We start from the raw sequence: 16,898 nt of genomic DNA on the forward strand, positions 1-16,898 counted from the left end.
TCTTTTTAGTCTTAACAAGGTGTGATATCCTTTGTCCTTAATCCTCAGCAAGAGTAAGGAAAAAAATACGCCCGAAAAACTATTGACAATGGATAATACATGTAGAAACCTCAGGGAGAGAACACAATAACAGTATTTATAACACTGATGACAAAAGTCAGCGTCAAACGTTAACAAAGAGGTGTGTCAATGATTGAAGCATGTGTTTGAAGCAAATGTCCAACAGAGATGGAGGAAGCAGTAATGGTAGTTGTAATGATTGAGGTGTTGTCAGGAATGGTGGCATATGTGAGGTTACATTATATATATCTAGCCCTCTAGTTACTTTGATATTTTTCCTATACAAGTACAGCTAGGGATCATCTGCATTGTATTATTTCATGGTCAGATGATACTCTTAGTTTTAGTTTTAGTGTGTGTGTGTGTGTGTGTGTGTGTGTGTGTGTGTGTGTGTGTGTGTGTGTGTGTGTGTGTGTGAGTGTGTGAGTGTGTGTATGTGTGGTGAGCCTGATAATATTAATATAGCAGAAGGGGCTTAAAGGACAATGGATCTGACACTGAGAGGAGATTAACAGACCAGAGAGAAAAAAAAAACGAAACACAGCCTCTACATTTCCTCACATAGACCTTAATATAGATCCACTGCACTAGGTTCTCATTCACTTAGCAGCCTTCCATCTTTGCATTACATTTATACATTTACATTCACAGATATACAGCAGCAGATTGCATAAAGAAACATCAGTGTTATAACATTCCATCAACATTCGAGTGCAAGATTTCTCAGTTGTAGAGATTCTAATATTGTGTTCATCTGACCTGCATGTTTTCATTTTAAAGTTGAATGGTACTGCATTTGCTTTAATACTGTTTATATGGCTTATATTTACAGTTTTCTTTTATACATTACATGTTGACCATTTCAGTGTTTTCAGTCTGTTAAGCAACCAACACAAACTTCAGAGCACAACTTTTCAAAGTAAAAGCTCTGTAATTCTGCTCATTATAAAGCACAGCAGCAACAACACAAACGTTGTGCTTTTACTTTTAGGCGAAATTGCAAACAGAAAGTGATTCTGTGAATGTTACTGCCAATGACGGATCAGCAACCATGAATGTCTGTGTCAGTGCGACAACGAAATTATCAAAATGATCTGGCTGTGTTTTTATATGGTTTGACCCAGTTACTGACCACTGCTGTGGTTTATTAGAGGACATAGAAGAAGACGTGTTCAAGACAGTCCACAGTTTGTGAGCACGGCCACAGCACTGGTCGCCTGTTCATACATTTTTTATAAATATTGAACATTTTGTGACTGTAAATCGCACTATAGTCAGCACCGCACTTCCTCTGGCAAATCACAATACCCATGCCAAGAGGGGAGCTGATTAGACGAACAGTTCACGTTCCACAGACAGTCGTTTGTTGAATTATTTGGACCATGCACTTTACTCTACTTTTGGATATAACCTGTATCCAGCTGCACCACAGTGTAACCTGTGGCATCTTCTGACTTTGTTGCTTTGGGCTAAATGTTCCTGTGCAGGCCTAATTTAGGTTATAATTTTATTTGCTTAGTGTCCATCTGCTGCATAAAACACTGTTCAACTGCTAATCCCCAAGAAATTTAGCCTGGATGCCAGACGAACTTAGCCCCGCCCACAACAATTTGGTCGGGCAGTTCGGTCTGGAGTTAGCCTGGATGCCAGACGAATTTAGCCCCGCCCACGACATTTTGGTCGGGCAGTTCGGTCTGAAGTCGCTCCACTGGGAAAAAATGATGGGGCGTGTTTCAACTGACCAGGAAGTAAAATTCCTCTTCGCTCAATTGGATAGACCTACAACCAATCAGAGCAACGTAGTATGTGACGTATGCTAAGCAACGCATTGTGAGTTATTTACTAACGCCGGGTTCACACCGGACGCTTCAGCGCAGCGCCAAGCCTTAAATAACAGCTGGCTCCCATCCACTCCCATGTTAAAACTTTGTGCCGGTCACACCGGAGGCTGAAGCACCGCGAGGCAGCCTTGGCGCAGCGCGGTGCTTCAGCCTCCGGTGTGACTGGCACAAAGCCGTGCAGCGAACTACTGGATCAACGGGTGATATTATTAGCGCTGCCCGGCGGTTCAGCGTCGCTTCAGTGTCCGTTGTGAACAGCCAAGCGCCGGGGCGATAGGGATTAGCGCGGTGCTCTGGCGTCGCCTCCACGTTCTGTGTTCCTCTTTCAAAATGAATGCGCTGTCGATGTCTTCTAAAACAGACTCAATGGCAGCATCTACACATCTCAGCTCGCCAGCGGCAGGCATGTTTGTTGAAAACGAATTCAACCCAGGGGCACTGTGATGACGTGGTTGATTACGTTACCGTTGATCATCTGTCAATCATCTTATAAAGCCCGCCCTGACAATCTGATTGGCCCGGTCGGGCATAATTTTTTCCCAATGGAGCGACTCCAGACTAGCCTGGATGCCAGACGAACTTAGCCCCGCCCACAACAGATTTGGTCGGGCAGTTCGGTCTGGAGTCGCTCCATTGGGAAAAAATTATGGCCCGACCGGGCCAATCAGATTGTCAGGGCGGGCTTTATAAGATGATTGACAGATGATCAACGGTAACGTAATCAACCACGTCATCACAGTGCCCTCGGGTTGAATTCGTTTTCAACAAACATGCCTGCCGCTGGCGAGCTGAGATGTGTAGATGCTGCCATTGAGTCTGTTTTAGGAGACATCGACAGCGCATTCATTTTGAAAGAGGAACACAGAACGTGGAGGCGACGCCAGAGCACCGCACTAATCCCTATCACCCCGGCGCTTGGCTGTTCACAACGGACACTGAAGCGACGCTGAACCGCCGGGCAGCGCTAATAATATCACCCGTTGATCCAGTAGATCGCTGCACGGCTTTGTGCCAGTCACACCGGAGGCTGAAGCACCGCGCTGCGCCAAGGCTGCCTCGCGGTGCTTCAGCCTCCGGTGTGACCGGCACAAAGTTTTAACATGGGAGTGGATGGGAGCCAGCTGTTATTTAAGGCTTGGCGCTGCGCTGAAGCGTCCGGTGTGAACCCGGCGTTAGTAAATAACTCACAATGCGTTGCTTAGCATACGTCACATACTACGTTGCTCTGATTGGTTGTAGGTCTGTCCAATTGAGCGAAGAGGAATTTTACTTTCTGGTCAGTTGAAACACGCCCCACAGTTTTTTCCCAATGGAGTGACTCCAGACCGAACTGCCCGACCAAAATGTTGTGGGCGGGGCTAAATTCGTCTGGCATCCAGGCTACAAGAAATTAGCAGCTGGGTCAGCAGAGCAGACAGCAATACTGGTGATTTCTGTCTCACTGAGCCAGACACTCACAGCTAATCATCAATCTAATTTTTGATTATATTAGTTGTTGTTGTCTTTCGCATGGCGCTGTCCGGAGCCTGTCAATCACACCTTGACCAGCACTGTCAGCGTTTGGATGTATCAGGATATGTAATTGATGTGAACATATTCATTCACTACGTTTTAGGATTCTTTAGGAGCTCTGTTGAACCCCTGTGAGGGGCAGTGACAAAGTGTGGAAATGATAAGAATATAAGGATCAGTTTTTAAATCCAATGGATCTACCTGCTGCCCAGACCGCTCGCTTTTTGTCTTGTCTTCATCTCCCTGTAAATGTCACATGCTCTTCCATATTTCTCTCTTTCTTGTCCTCTTCTCCCTTCATTTCTGTCCCCCTGTGCCAATCCCCTTCTGGATAATCTGTAGCTGTAATCTGTCATCTGTCATTGTTTCTCTTGATGGGACATTTGCAATGAGGCCAGATTATCATCTCATACCATGACCTGAACAGGCAGGATGAGACAAAATACACCCACTCATACACAGATGGACACTCTCTCACTCACTTCCTCACTCCCTCACTCACGGAGAGAGAAACAGAGAGAGAGAGAGATCTGCTGTAGGCTACCAGCAGGTACAGAGAGGACAAGAGATCAGTATGAAATACAGCAAACATTTGTGTGTGTTTGTGTTTCACAGTTCTGGTCCCAGAACACAAACAACATGTGTCCTCTCTGTACCTGCATGTGGCCTACAGCACATCTCTCTCTCTCTCTCTGTCACTCAGAAATCAATCACCTAAAACAATACAGTCAGCATCACAATATGGATCACTGCTGCTTTTTTAGGCTTTAGGATCAGAATAAAGTTTTAGGTCATCCAGGTTTTTACATCCTTAAAACATGCTTGGAGTTAAATTAGCTGATGAGGTTTTTTTTGTTTGTTTCATAGATAATTATATCTGGATTATGTTGTAATAGAGTATATATAAGGTAAATGAAGTTTGGCTGATCTAAGAATCCTGAGGAACCCTGTGATTACCTCTTCCACTCTACCTCCAGCTACACCTCCTGTTAACTTGCTTATCTTGACAGGCAGGGAATCTCGCTGTAGCGTGACTACTGTCTGGAATACAACTGTGACAGTGTCTCCTAAGTATGGTTCCAAGATCATTAGCCACTAGCTCTTAAGGTAGAATGTTTTCTTGCGTCTTTTGTGAATTACTCAATACACCTTAAATATCAGTAGGATACCTGTTACCATTCCATTGTTTGTACTGCCTTTCCTGCTTGATAAAGGCTTAAGTTAAGATTCAATTTTAAAGCAATAAAGACGCAGCTGCCTGTCACTGCAGAGGATGCCCATACAGAAAAAAGAGTGTGAACCTAATCTTTAACGTTATTGTGTGCAAAACCAAAACAATGTGCTTTGTTCCTGTGGGGAGACTCGGTGCAGAGTGAAGCCATGAATCTCTGTGGGTTCATCAGCTGATGTTGATGCCACAAATGACTAATCCACAGTCATCCTTATATAAATTGAGTCAAATAATAAACAGCCAGTGTATTAGAGTGTTAGTTTAAATCTGGCCACCAGCACTGACAGACATGTGGCCAAACAAACAAGACTGTTCACTGTGTCATGTGTGTTAGTAGTGTGTAGTGTGAGTCATATTACCACTTTTACAGAGTTTCTGACGCAGCTTTCTCTTTAAACCCAGTCAGTGAAAGTTGAGAAGATTATTAATAGAACAAAATAACCTAAGTCCTGACTACACTGCGCAGGAGAAGAGAAGAAAAAGTGTAATGAAGAAAAGAACAGAGGCAGACAAAAGGAAGGACGAGACACAAATAAAAAGACTGAAGGTTTTTGAAAAACATTAGAGGACGGCAAGTAAGTGAAAGAGGAGAATAGGAGAGAAGGGGAAAGATATTCAGGTTATGACAGAAATAACACAAACAGGAAGTTTGTCAACGGCAGAGGAAACCACATCTCTGCAATAAGTAACCACCTTCATCTCTCTCTTCCTCCTCCTCCTCCTCTCTGTCTGTCTGCCTTCTCCTAAATGTTCCATTCACCTACTTCAAACACAAGAAATAGGGTCAAACACAACTTACTACTAAACACTACTAAAAATTTTAAAGTTTACAGTATTTATTTCAAATCACAGACAACAAAAGAAACAATAACACCGATTCCATTATGTTACATCAGTCGAATAGGTGTTGATGGTTCAGTATCTGAGTTTGTATCCTTTAAGCCTTTTTTATCAATGTTTTTCTGAATAGAGGAACATTCAATCTTGCATTGTTGTCACTGCTATCACAGTTTTTCCAGCGAGTGTCTAGCTCAGCACAAAGAGAGGATGCAGGGGGAAACTGCTGAGAAAAATACATCCAACTCAAAAAAAGTTCTTAGTTACAGCTCACCTCAGTAGCTGTGTGCAGTCACTGTGTACAGCGGCTATAATAACACGAAGCTCCAATATACAGTGTATAGTGATGGAAAATAACAGTTTTCCAAAATATTGTAAGGTTCTATTAAAATATCTTAGAAAATGTCTTAGCAACTAACTCCTCAACAAACAGAGCTGAGGTTCCTGCACAGAGATAAATACTGATGATGATGATGATGATGATGATGATGATGATGATGAGGAAGATGCCGATCAGAAGTTGTAGCCGCTGCTCCTGTTGGATGAAGGTTCTCTGCTGTCGCTGACTGCCAGTCGCTCCAGTGCTGATTTGACATCACACAGAAAGAGCAGCCAGATTTGTTATATGACTCTGTGTTTACGTGTTTGTATGTTTGTGTGTGCGTGCGTGCATGCGTGCGTGTGTGTGTGTGTGTGTGTGTGTATGAGTATGCGTATGTGTGTGTGTGTGTGTGTGTGTGTGTGTGTGTGTGCGTTACCAGGGTAGGACAGTCTCTTCTCTCCGTCATCTTTGTTACAATTGTTCCCTCGATGGTGAGACACTGAGACAGAGACAAACAACAAGCGTTAAAATTAAAATGATACATCTGCTGTTTTTCTGTCTCAGAACAAAAGCAACAGTGTATCAGTCCATATCTCAATACGGCCTGATTATTTTCTATTAAATTAGACCATTAAATGGTCTAAATTCGATTTAAATTTAATTTATTTAACTGACTTACCATCCCCATTCAGCAGTGAGTTTAACCAAACTACAGCAGGCTACAACATGTTAACTTTGGTTGTAATACTTATATCTCCATTCATCAGACTTTGATTCAAACAGGGCCACGGTGTTGCAGTGGTTAGCACTTACACCTGACAGCAAGACGGTTCCCAGTTTGAATCCTAGTTTGGTATGTGTGTAACCCCCCCATTACCCTCACCCAAGATACACCTTAGAATACAATAGTGGAAATCACCACTAAAGTGTGTGTGTGTGTGTGCGTGTGTGACTCACCACTGTGACTCTGTGTAGGTCCGACCCAGCGAGTCTGCGACCTGTTTGACACTGAAAACCAACAACACAGTGGCCAGTGAACATGCAAGCAAATACAGAGGTTATACTTTGTACCTGAAAGTTGCAGACAGTAGTAGTGGACTCTATGGGGCTTTGTTATGGTGAGGCATAACTGCAAAGCAGCAGCAGTATTCGCTTGTAGGTCACCTGAATCTTACCATCAATCTGAATCTGAAAGTAAATTACAGGAAGGTATGTATCTGTTTACAGCCGTATACCGTGAGAGATGGATGGTGAAAACACAGCTCAAATGCTATCACTGCTTTGTAATTAATAGCATCACACAGAGTCACCTCACCCTGTAGTCACTCCGTGATAATGTGCAGTCATAAGGTCATAAGGAGCATGTTCACCATGAATTAATTATTCTATTCTATTCTATTCTAATCTCCCTGTTTGGTGGAATCCTTTGGTTTCAGACTTTCTTGGGCATAATCTTTAATCTGACAAGCTCCATAAGTACAGATTGCCTACAAACATGTGTGCAGATGCACATATAGGCACTGTGTGTGTGTGTGTGTGTGTGTGTGTGTGTGTTTGTGTGTGTGTATGTGTGTGTGTGCGTGTGTGTGTGTGTGTGTGTGTGTGTGTGTGTGTGTGTGTGTGTGTTGTGTGTGTGTGTGTGTGTGTGTGTGTGTGTGTGTGTGTGTGTGTGTTTGTACTCACATCGCTTCTGCAGGGCTTTGACGGTGGGTCTGGTGAAGCGGATCAGTAAAAGGACCACCAGCACACAGCAGAGCAAAGCCGTCACCACTTTGTAGGCCTGCAGCTGCCCCTGAACATCTGGTTGGACCTCAACTGGCTCAGCTGGACACGCACGTACACACACACACACACAAACACACACACACGCACACACACACACACACACAGCAGTGTAACTAAACAGGTCATGCACAAGCTTTGTTGTTTAACTGTGCAGTCGGTCATCAGTTGGTTTGAGGGCTGCTATGAGAGGAGGATGGAAGCCATGAAACAGTCCAAGGATTTTTTAAATGTTAAATGTTCAATTTGACAATATACAGTTCAAAAATCTGAAACAATGGCAAATGAAGAGGTTGTGAGACTTGTGTGTATGTGTGTGTTAATATTGTTTGTAATTTGTATCTTGTATCTGTGTAGCTGTTAGAAATGAAGTTTGTGTGTGTGTGTGTGTGAACATTTATAGCAACTCATGTGCTTAAGTAAGAAGTCCATTCATGCCTTATCTGTACTATTACAGTTTTATTATTCACAGGGAAAGCACTTGGTGTATAATAAGAGCCTTGCTCTTTTTACCGATTTCAATCAGAATTTAAAATAAAAATTTACAGAGGAGAAAACACACCCTTCCACAAACACGCACACACACACAGTAGACCAACCTTTGCATTGGACCGTCAGTGCCTCACAGCTGTTCCTCTCTTCTGTATCCTCTGAGACGCTATAACCATTCGGCATTTCTACGCCTTTCTTCCAGCGCATTGGTTCTTTACAACCTTTCTTGTTCTTACACACGTTTGTCAAATGACTCCTGACAGTTGTATTACTGTCATGACAGACATGTGAAGAAGTGGAGGGACGGTGAAGGATCAGGTGTCCCTCACATTTACTTGTCCAGTTAACAGTGAGGAAGAAGAGGACAGGTGAAGAGCTTCTTTGGTCGGAGATGGGGGCAGCATCGGTGGCTGGAGCAGCACTGAACAGGTTGACTCTGTCACTGGAGTTCCCTTTGGGGTGGGAATTGGTGCTTTGCCCAAATACCGCTGTTTGTAATTCTGTGAGACAGACATCAGTTAGTTAGAAGGAGACACACACAAACACACTGGTTCAAAACAAGTCAGAGCAGTAACGTTCTGGAACACATTGATGTAAAACATCTGGCCTTTTCAGTTTCGGCCCTCCTCTCTGGACCAGCCTCCCGCTCAGAGTCCTGCAGACTCCACTGCAGCTGTTCAGTCCCTCTTTACTTCTACAAGACGGCCAACACTTAACAATGTCTACTGTCTATTATTACATATTACTATCATTACATTTTACTACTTCATGGTATTTTTATTTAATTGGATTTATTTGAAATATTTATAGAGGTATGGTAAATTAACTCTGGTCAACCACATAATAAAATTTTATTTTATTTAATTTTATTTAATTTAATTTTATTTAATTTTATTTAATTTTATATTATTTTATTTTATTTTATTCAATTTAATTTAATTTAGACAGTCAGTGCTGTAAGATATTTTTCAGTTCTGTTATAACGTCCTAAGGGGGTTTATTATTATTATTATTATTATGACTACAGGACGTTTTTAAAGCAAAATCCCTCATTATTGGTTTTACTTAAACTTTATTGTCTTTATTCTAAGTTTAATTGTATATTAATTGTGTGAGGCATAAATAACAGAGCTCTTGACAATTACATACAAATTATCCAATAATCATACATAATACAGAACTCAAACAGGGTAAGTCTTAGCTGCACAGTGTGACAGATTAAATATCTTTGATAGGTAGAACGAGAATCATGTCAGTAACAACCCACTGCTCTAATGTCAAATAAGTAAATTTGATTTAGTTCCTTCTGCTGTGTAAGATAAGAAGAGAAAAACACATCCAGTATACTTGTACTGAACCCATAATGTTACATTGTAATCCAGGTCTTTCTATTGAAAACCAGTGAAGTATTCATCTGTTTTATATATTAATTCATAGTTCAACTTACATTATCTAATTTTCTGATCCAATCACTCTTTATTCAGCTGGAACCCTGTAAATGTTCTCATATGTGATCATGATAATTTCTCATATTATACTGTTTATTAAGCAGATCCCATCAAGAAGAGTCAGAGCTCTGTCACTTTTTTCAAATGACACGTTCTGATGCTCTTCACACCACAAACCGCTTTCTATTCAGCGCCGCTGTGTTGGGTTGGCGGAACAAGTTTCAGCAACATTGATTTCAAAGTCTATGCATACAAAAGTGAAACTATCTGCATGGCCAGATACAACTGTGGGCAATATGAAAATGTTTTTTGTTTTTTTTGGCGAAGCAAGGCTTTATAAGTTCTGTTAAAAAGTCCATTAAAAACAGATTGTTTGCTTTTACTGCCTCCAATGAGGTTGTTTATCAATGTCTGTCTGTTCAAATAAATTACTCTGCTCACATGCTTGATCTATATCTCAATGCACTGAATGTGCTGTAGCAGTTAAAGAGAGGTTAAAATATAAACTATACGCATATACAAACCAAGCCTGTTTTCTGTAACCTAGTGTGACCTTAGCCTACAGGTAATGACTCTTTTAATATGTCAAGACTATTCTGTCGATCTCTATCTGTTCTTCAAACCAGCAAAAATGATGATTTTGTTAAACTTGACATAAGCGATATAAGTTCAGTTTTGGGTTGAAGAGACTTCAGTTGTACATATCTTTAATATAATTGTACTGTTCAAAGCAGGAAAGGTGCTCCCAGAGAGTGGAGATGCACAAAGATACTTTACATCCGTTCAGCAAAACTGTAAATGTTCATCAGCATTATCAGTAAGATACACCAAAACTAAGAAGAATAAAATCAAGCAGCACAATGTGCCCTATAACACTATACAAAGTAAGATTGATTTGTATTGTTTTGACAATATTATAGTATTTAAATATGAAGACACCAGACTTTATTTTCCTGCAGGCACAATAGGTCACATACAGTTTTTATGCAATTGTCCAAATTGGTTGTTTGCGCCTGTTTGAATTTCCTGGCACCAGACAATGATTTTAGTTTGGTGTCGATGTGGGACGAGCGCAGCCGAGCCTCTGTTCATGCTGATGCAGTTCTGGTGATGGTGTTCATTTATATTAAAGCCTGTTCCAACCTCAATAACTTAAATATTTAGCCCTCAATCAAATATTTTAATTTTGAAACACTGCCAACAGAGTGAAACTTTGCAGTGTAACCCTGTGACCCGGAGCTCAACATCGCTGTTCTACGCGATGAGTGAAGCGCCCACGGCAATTTGTGGAAAGTCTCAACGTTTTTGTGTAGTTGATTAAACCCTTGTCACGTCCCTCACACAGCTGCAGAAATTATACTGGAACGATCACAAAGCATCAGACATATCACCCTTTGCCAATCTATTTGCAATTGTGGCTCATACACAAAAAAGCATCATCAGGCCAAGCACTGATGATACGTGATCTCAGACGTATCAAAGACATAACATTGTTTTCTAATAAAATTAAAAAACTCCCTGTCCACTGCTGTAGAGTTTGATTTCCATCAGCCGCTTCAATCATTCATCAGCCTGGATTTAATCTCTCACTGTCTCATTAGCCATTTAAAGTGAAAAAAAGATTTGTTGCCTGAAAAAAAGATTGAAATACCTTTATACTGTAATATAATGCATCACTTCTCTCATCCCAGCTCGTATTACTAACACTGTGTTAGTGGGAGCTTTGTTTCCCGGACCAAAAAATGAGGAATCTGACATAGGAGGTGGGTTTGACCCTAATAACAGATCCAGACTCGAACCCACTGCACAGAGATTTACAGATGCTGTGACAGAGGATTGTTGATCTGTGGAAACTTGACAGTGTGTTACAAAGTCATCAAACCGAAGGGTGTGCTAGAATGAATTGGATTTGTCAATGCACACCTCACTGTGTCTAACATACAACTCAGACCCGGGCCGAATGGAGGTAATGCAGCTTTTTAATGGCAGAGCTGCTGATGTGATCTTACTGGTGTAGACATCCGACACTCACACTCTGCCCCGGGACACATTTTTGCTAACAAATTTTCCTGACTGAGTGCAATGACCTGGAGCTTTCAGTGGCAGCCATGACAGGAGCTGCTCGAATTCTTGAAATGTTGAGGAAAGGAGCTTTTTTTCATCTCCTCTAGAATAGACCATAAACATAAGTTATATACGCAGAGACCACATTGGCGGCTGGACCATATACCTGTATGTTACCGCCATATTAGACAATCCTGGCTGTAAACAAATACAAGAAAACAGGGGAGCTGTTTATAAAATTACAATGTTTTCAGTGAGTTATTAAACATACAAAAAAAGAAAAATTGCATTAGTTAGGATATGATAACTGCAGGGAGAGTGAGGATTGTGTATTGTGTCTCAAAGAAACTTAAAAACTAGTTGATCTGTTTTCAGGGAAGCACATTGAATGGCCTCTGTATGATACATTTGACTTCTTATGCCTTGCCTTATGTATTTCATTGTTGTGAAAGAAAACAGATGTGGCCAACAACAAGACAATTACAAATACAAATGATTATTAAAAATATATCAATGATTTGCAGAGGCGAAATTCAGTTGTTAACAGTAGTGGTAGAGCATATTTCCATGATATGTATTTTATTATATAAAAATTTATATATTACTTTCCATACTTCTTATTATATTGCATGCTATAGAAATAAAATGAACTATGAGAGCAATAGAGTAAAAAGTCAGATGTTATAGAAGTAAGTCTTACTTATTATATTATTACTATTATTATTATTATTAACCAGTAATTAAAACAAGTTGAGAGTAGTATTAGAAAAATATGATATTATGTTACTAGGATATAATAATAATATTATATAATGTTAATAATATCAAATAGTACGTAGCACAGGTTACCACTTGATAACAGCAGTATAATTTGGAAATAACTAAATAACAATACATATTTTGAATACAAGAAAAATGTATGAGTAGTGGTTAAAATATATTAATAAGGTTGATATCAGTAGTAATAGTGTTTGTTTTATTATTTATGAGTTTTGGGCCGCTATGTTCCGCTCACTCTTCAGTGGTTCATCTGTTTTGCTCCTGGATGACTCCAGGCTGTTTTTGCCACATTACAGTAACTTGACAGTAAACTCTCCTTTACACACACAGTTATCACTAAATTTGAGTTATAATAAAAAAAATGTTTATAACATTTGTTTTCATGTCATTTGCATCACTAATGCATCAAAATAATGTGGAGGGGCCCTTTAGCGTATATGAGCTACATATTATTATTCTTGTTTGGAAACCACACGTCTCTGATTTGTTGTGAGGGAACTCAGTGAAATGGTAATAAAGAAATGAGAGAGCGTACTGATTATTATTATTTTACAATTTCAGTGAGTAGTTACTGTTCTGTGTTGCTTAGCTGCTGTTTCAGAGTCAACAACAAAACCTCATAAGGAAAGTTGTTAAACTTATCAACAACTGATTCAGTATTGTAGTATCTGTCAGTCAGTTAACTGTAATCTGCTTTGATTCAGATTTACTGAGGAATTATATATTTATGATATGAACAACCTTCCTGAATCGCTCCTCACTCGCAACATTTAAAAAGTAAGTCTGCTCTTAGTTCTGCTAGCATGAAAGCTTGAGTGCAGACCATGTCTGAGGTAAATGTACGTCAAACACCACAGAGACACAACATCAGGACAACATGAAGCCTCCTCATGTTCAGTTTGTACACTCACTGAGATGCAGTTTAAAGATAAAGCTAAAGAAAGGACTCAAACAACCGGACGGTCCTGCTATGATAAACTAACTTTTAAGGTCAAAGCTAGCAGCAGCGAGGAGACATTTTGACTTTCCGACAACATGGGTCCGAAACAGAAAGTTGTTGCTGTTGAAATGATTTTCTCACCCTGGTTCATGTATCCGTTGCATACCAAATGCACCAAGATACATTTCTTTGTATAACATACTTTGTTGAGTTTTTTGTCTTAGCTTCTGTCAGTTCAGGCCTTGGAATATTCAGTCTGTGCCAAAGATGACGTGCACTTACCAGCAGTAATGAGTAAAAGAGCCGAGATGGCCACAACAGTCTTGAAATCCATGACAGTGCCAACTAACAACAAGTGGAAGAAGACAGCCAACACAACGAGAGGCGACACAAGTCAGATCAGACACTAGCAACAGAAAAAGTGATTAGAGAGGAAACAGAACAGAGGTGTAACTCCCCCTCCCCTCTTCTCTCTCTCGCTCCATTCAGTGAATCACTTCATCCATCTTCTGCTGCTGCTGCTTGTGCAAAAGTGCAGATTTCCTCCCTTCAAAGCAAGCGGCAGAGCGAGGAGGAGGAAGTAAGAAACGATGATGAGAAGGGAGGAAGAGGTAAAGGGCAGAGTGATGTGACACTAGACTAAGTTGACTTTTTCAACATGTTTGTGAGTCATGAGCCTCTGCTCTACAGTAGAATACTGTACATGAGTACTTTGACAGGGAAGGTTGAGGCGGGAAATGCAACATTATTAAAATGGCTCGGAAAATGTTCCTCTACTTACTGATTACATGTTAAGATACATCTCTTTTTCCCCCTTTTTTTCACTTTGCAAGCCTTTCACACATTCAAGCACTGACTTCCATTTCCTTCAGTAGTTAAGGAAGAGCTTAGTATTAGTTAAATACATGTAATTTACTTTCACCCCTGATTATTGCACTGGTCTCCCTTATTTTGTCTTGAATTTGAGCTGGTTCACAACATTGGTGTTGAACAACATGTTGACAATTATGTAGATTGTGTTTGTAGCACTGATCTGTTCAAAATATCTTTGTGCAACATTTACATTTTTATTTGATTGTTACAAAATTACATTATTAATTATAATATCTTAAAGTAGTTTGTAAAATGACTGAACTGATATCAAAGCGTATTCTATCCCACAATGCACTGAACTGCTTCCTGTGGACTATGAGGAAGATGATGAAGAGGCCATATCTTTTTCATTGTATTACATGCAGTACTTGCACTGTTACGTATCTGTTAACAGTGCATGTGTAGTACACCATCACCACAGAGCGACCTCTCGTTCTGTCTTTGTATCATATGATGCTAATGCATGGATACTGCTGACAGGGCCACATCACCTGTTCTCCTTGTGTGTATAATGCTATGTACAAACCTGTCTGTGTTCTCTGTCTTATAGCTGAATCCTGTGAAAACACTGTTCCTCACCACCTAAAACTAGATACTGTATATGCTCATTTAACAACAGAGCTCTTTCCACTCAAATCGCCTCCTTTCCTCACCTCCTCCCCCCGACTCTAGATCATCTACAGGAGGCTGTTGTAGTTTTTTTCCAGCTGATCTACCTGCATACACCCCCGTCAGACTGTTATGGATAAATTCCTGATCCTGATCCGTGTATGAACTAATCTGCCGGCCTTTGAATCGCTCTCCTCCCCACCACTGCCCCCATAGCACAGGGTTCAGTTCAAGGTTTCTTCCTGTTTAAAGGGAGTTTTTCTTTCTATCTTTTTCTTATAAACAGCAATTAGGGTTTCCTACACTACAATTTTCTGATTGTCCATATTTTAGTTTAGTCTGTTATGGTTTCAAGGTCTGAAGTCTAGAGCACACAGATCAATCCACATCACCTACAACACTAATGTTTTTTTTACTGCCCTTGAGAGACAGATTCTGTGTATACTTTATGTCACATTTGAATGAAACTGATATGGAGGTAGATGTTGATGACCTACGTGGGCCTTAAAGAGAGTTCTTTCTTGTGAGGGTTACAAATCTTACACAAAGACAGATAAATATCCAGAGTGGAAATTCTAATTTTCACATTTCACATTTTCACAAGTAGTTTCTATACACATCTGTGGTTTTTTATTAAATCCCTTTGAAATCTTTACTCTTTATATATATATATATGAACTGTTGTGCAATTGATACATTAAATGTGACACCATTGAATGGTATGCCTTTTGGCATTCCATAAATTTGATTATCATTTTTGTGTAAATATTAATATAAAAAATATTTATATTAAATCATTACTTTAATCGAGTAAAGCTACCTCGGGGCACCAGCCTTCAGAGGAAAGCAAAGGATAGCAAATTTTTTTGATTAAGTCTCATGAAAGTACTACCTACAAATTTGGAACTCTTATTAACAATTAAACTATAACCAAAATTACCATACAGATAGTTAGCAAAGTTGAAGGATATAGAGTTCTTGACAGTGTAGAGGTTGGCCAAATTCCCACTTATGAAAACAAAAATTTGGAAGATAATGGAGTATAAAAACACAATTTACTGAAGGTGTACTTACTATAAAAATATGTATGTGTGTGTGTGTGTGTGTGTGTGTGTGTGTGTGTGTGTGTGTGTGTGTGTGTGTGTGTCTGTGTGAGTAAGTGTGCTTTCAAAATTTTGGCTGGCCACTATGAAGGCTATAAACCATCTCCCCTGGTCAGAGAGATGTGTGGGGAGAAATGTGTGTGTGTGTGTTGGTGCCAGGTTAGAGATAGTAGCTAGTTGCATGCAAATAATGACTGTGAAGAGCTTAACATAACTAACATTAACTTCAAAAATAACTTCTAACCAAAATATCACAGCATTGGCCTGGTGACCTCGTGAGTCATGGGGCCCAGAGTGACCATCAGTTGTTGAAACTTGTCAGTTTTCACACCTCTGCCTGACGTTGAAGCAGACTTGAAGACTGAGTTCGGGAGTCTCTGGTTTGTCTCCAGATTGATCTTTGTGTATTTTATGAATATTTTGAATGCAGTGAATTAAAAAAAAACTAAAGAAAACTTGACAAGGATAATGATTCTATAAAGCTCCTGTGCAGCTTGTGAACTGCACTCGACTCCTCTCCTTAATGATGATCTACAGAGTCACATTTCACTATATGTGAATGGAAATCTTTGGCTGACTCTGTTCTGTGTCACGATGTGTGTGTGTGTGTGTGTGTGTGTGTGTGTGTGTGTGTGTTTGTGTGTGTGTGAGTGTGTGTTCCATGATTATTGCTTATGGGAGAAGTCCTTTGTGTGAGAAGTATTTCTTTCTCACAGCCACAGACGTGTTGTGTGGTACCTTGTTGATGTAGGTTGCGTTATACATCATCTCCTCCCTCAGTCACAGGTGAAATATTCTCTCCCTGACTCATCTCAGCTCTGACTTCACACAGGACTTTGCTCCATCCCCACCGTCACTCTCGTTTTCTCTCATCCTCCGCCTGTGGTTCACGGGGCCGTATAAACGACAAAAGCCCCACAAATTTTCACCTCCTCCTCTTGCTGCTCCTTTCTGCTCTGCTTCTTTTTTCATCTGCGCTGACACACGTCATCCAGCTCTTCTCG

The 16,898-nt window shown here is 40.2% G+C and overlaps 1 protein-coding gene across 1 annotated transcript; it reads right to left on the reverse strand.

Annotated features, from left to right (window-relative positions):
• Nucleotides 1-5,462: 5,462 nt before the first annotated feature.
• On the reverse strand, nt 5,463-13,920 carry LOC128430769 (uncharacterized). The gene is made up of 6 exons (XM_053416819.1): nt 13,592-13,920; nt 8,185-8,577; nt 7,487-7,627; nt 6,761-6,811; nt 6,240-6,302; nt 5,463-6,065 (listed from the first exon to the last, which is right to left on the reverse strand). The coding sequence occupies exons 1-6, from the start codon at nt 13,641-13,643 to the stop codon at nt 5,995-5,997; spliced, it is 771 nt and encodes a 256-aa protein (XP_053272794.1). The 5' UTR covers nt 13,644-13,920; the 3' UTR covers nt 5,463-5,994.
• Nucleotides 13,921-16,898: the final 2,978 nt, after the last annotated feature.

The sequence above is a fragment of the Pleuronectes platessa genome, chromosome 3 (genome assembly GCF_947347685.1).
Source record: "Pleuronectes platessa chromosome 3, fPlePla1.1, whole genome shotgun sequence".
NCBI classification, from domain to species: Eukaryota; Metazoa; Chordata; class Actinopteri; order Pleuronectiformes; family Pleuronectidae; genus Pleuronectes; species Pleuronectes platessa.

Coding starts and splice junctions, on each gene's coding strand:
- LOC128430769 (XM_053416819.1), bottom strand. CDS start 13,643: ATGGATTTCAAGACTGTTGTGGCCATCTCGGCTCTTTTACTCATTACT. Junction 7,628..8,184: donor ACTGACGGTCCAATGCAAAG/GTTGGTCTACTG, acceptor GTGCGTGTCCAG/CTGAGCCAGTTGAGGTCCAA. Junction 6,812..7,486: donor CAAAGCCCTGCAGAAGCGAT/GTGAGTACAAAC, acceptor GTTGGTTTTCAG/TGTCAAACAGGTCGCAGACT.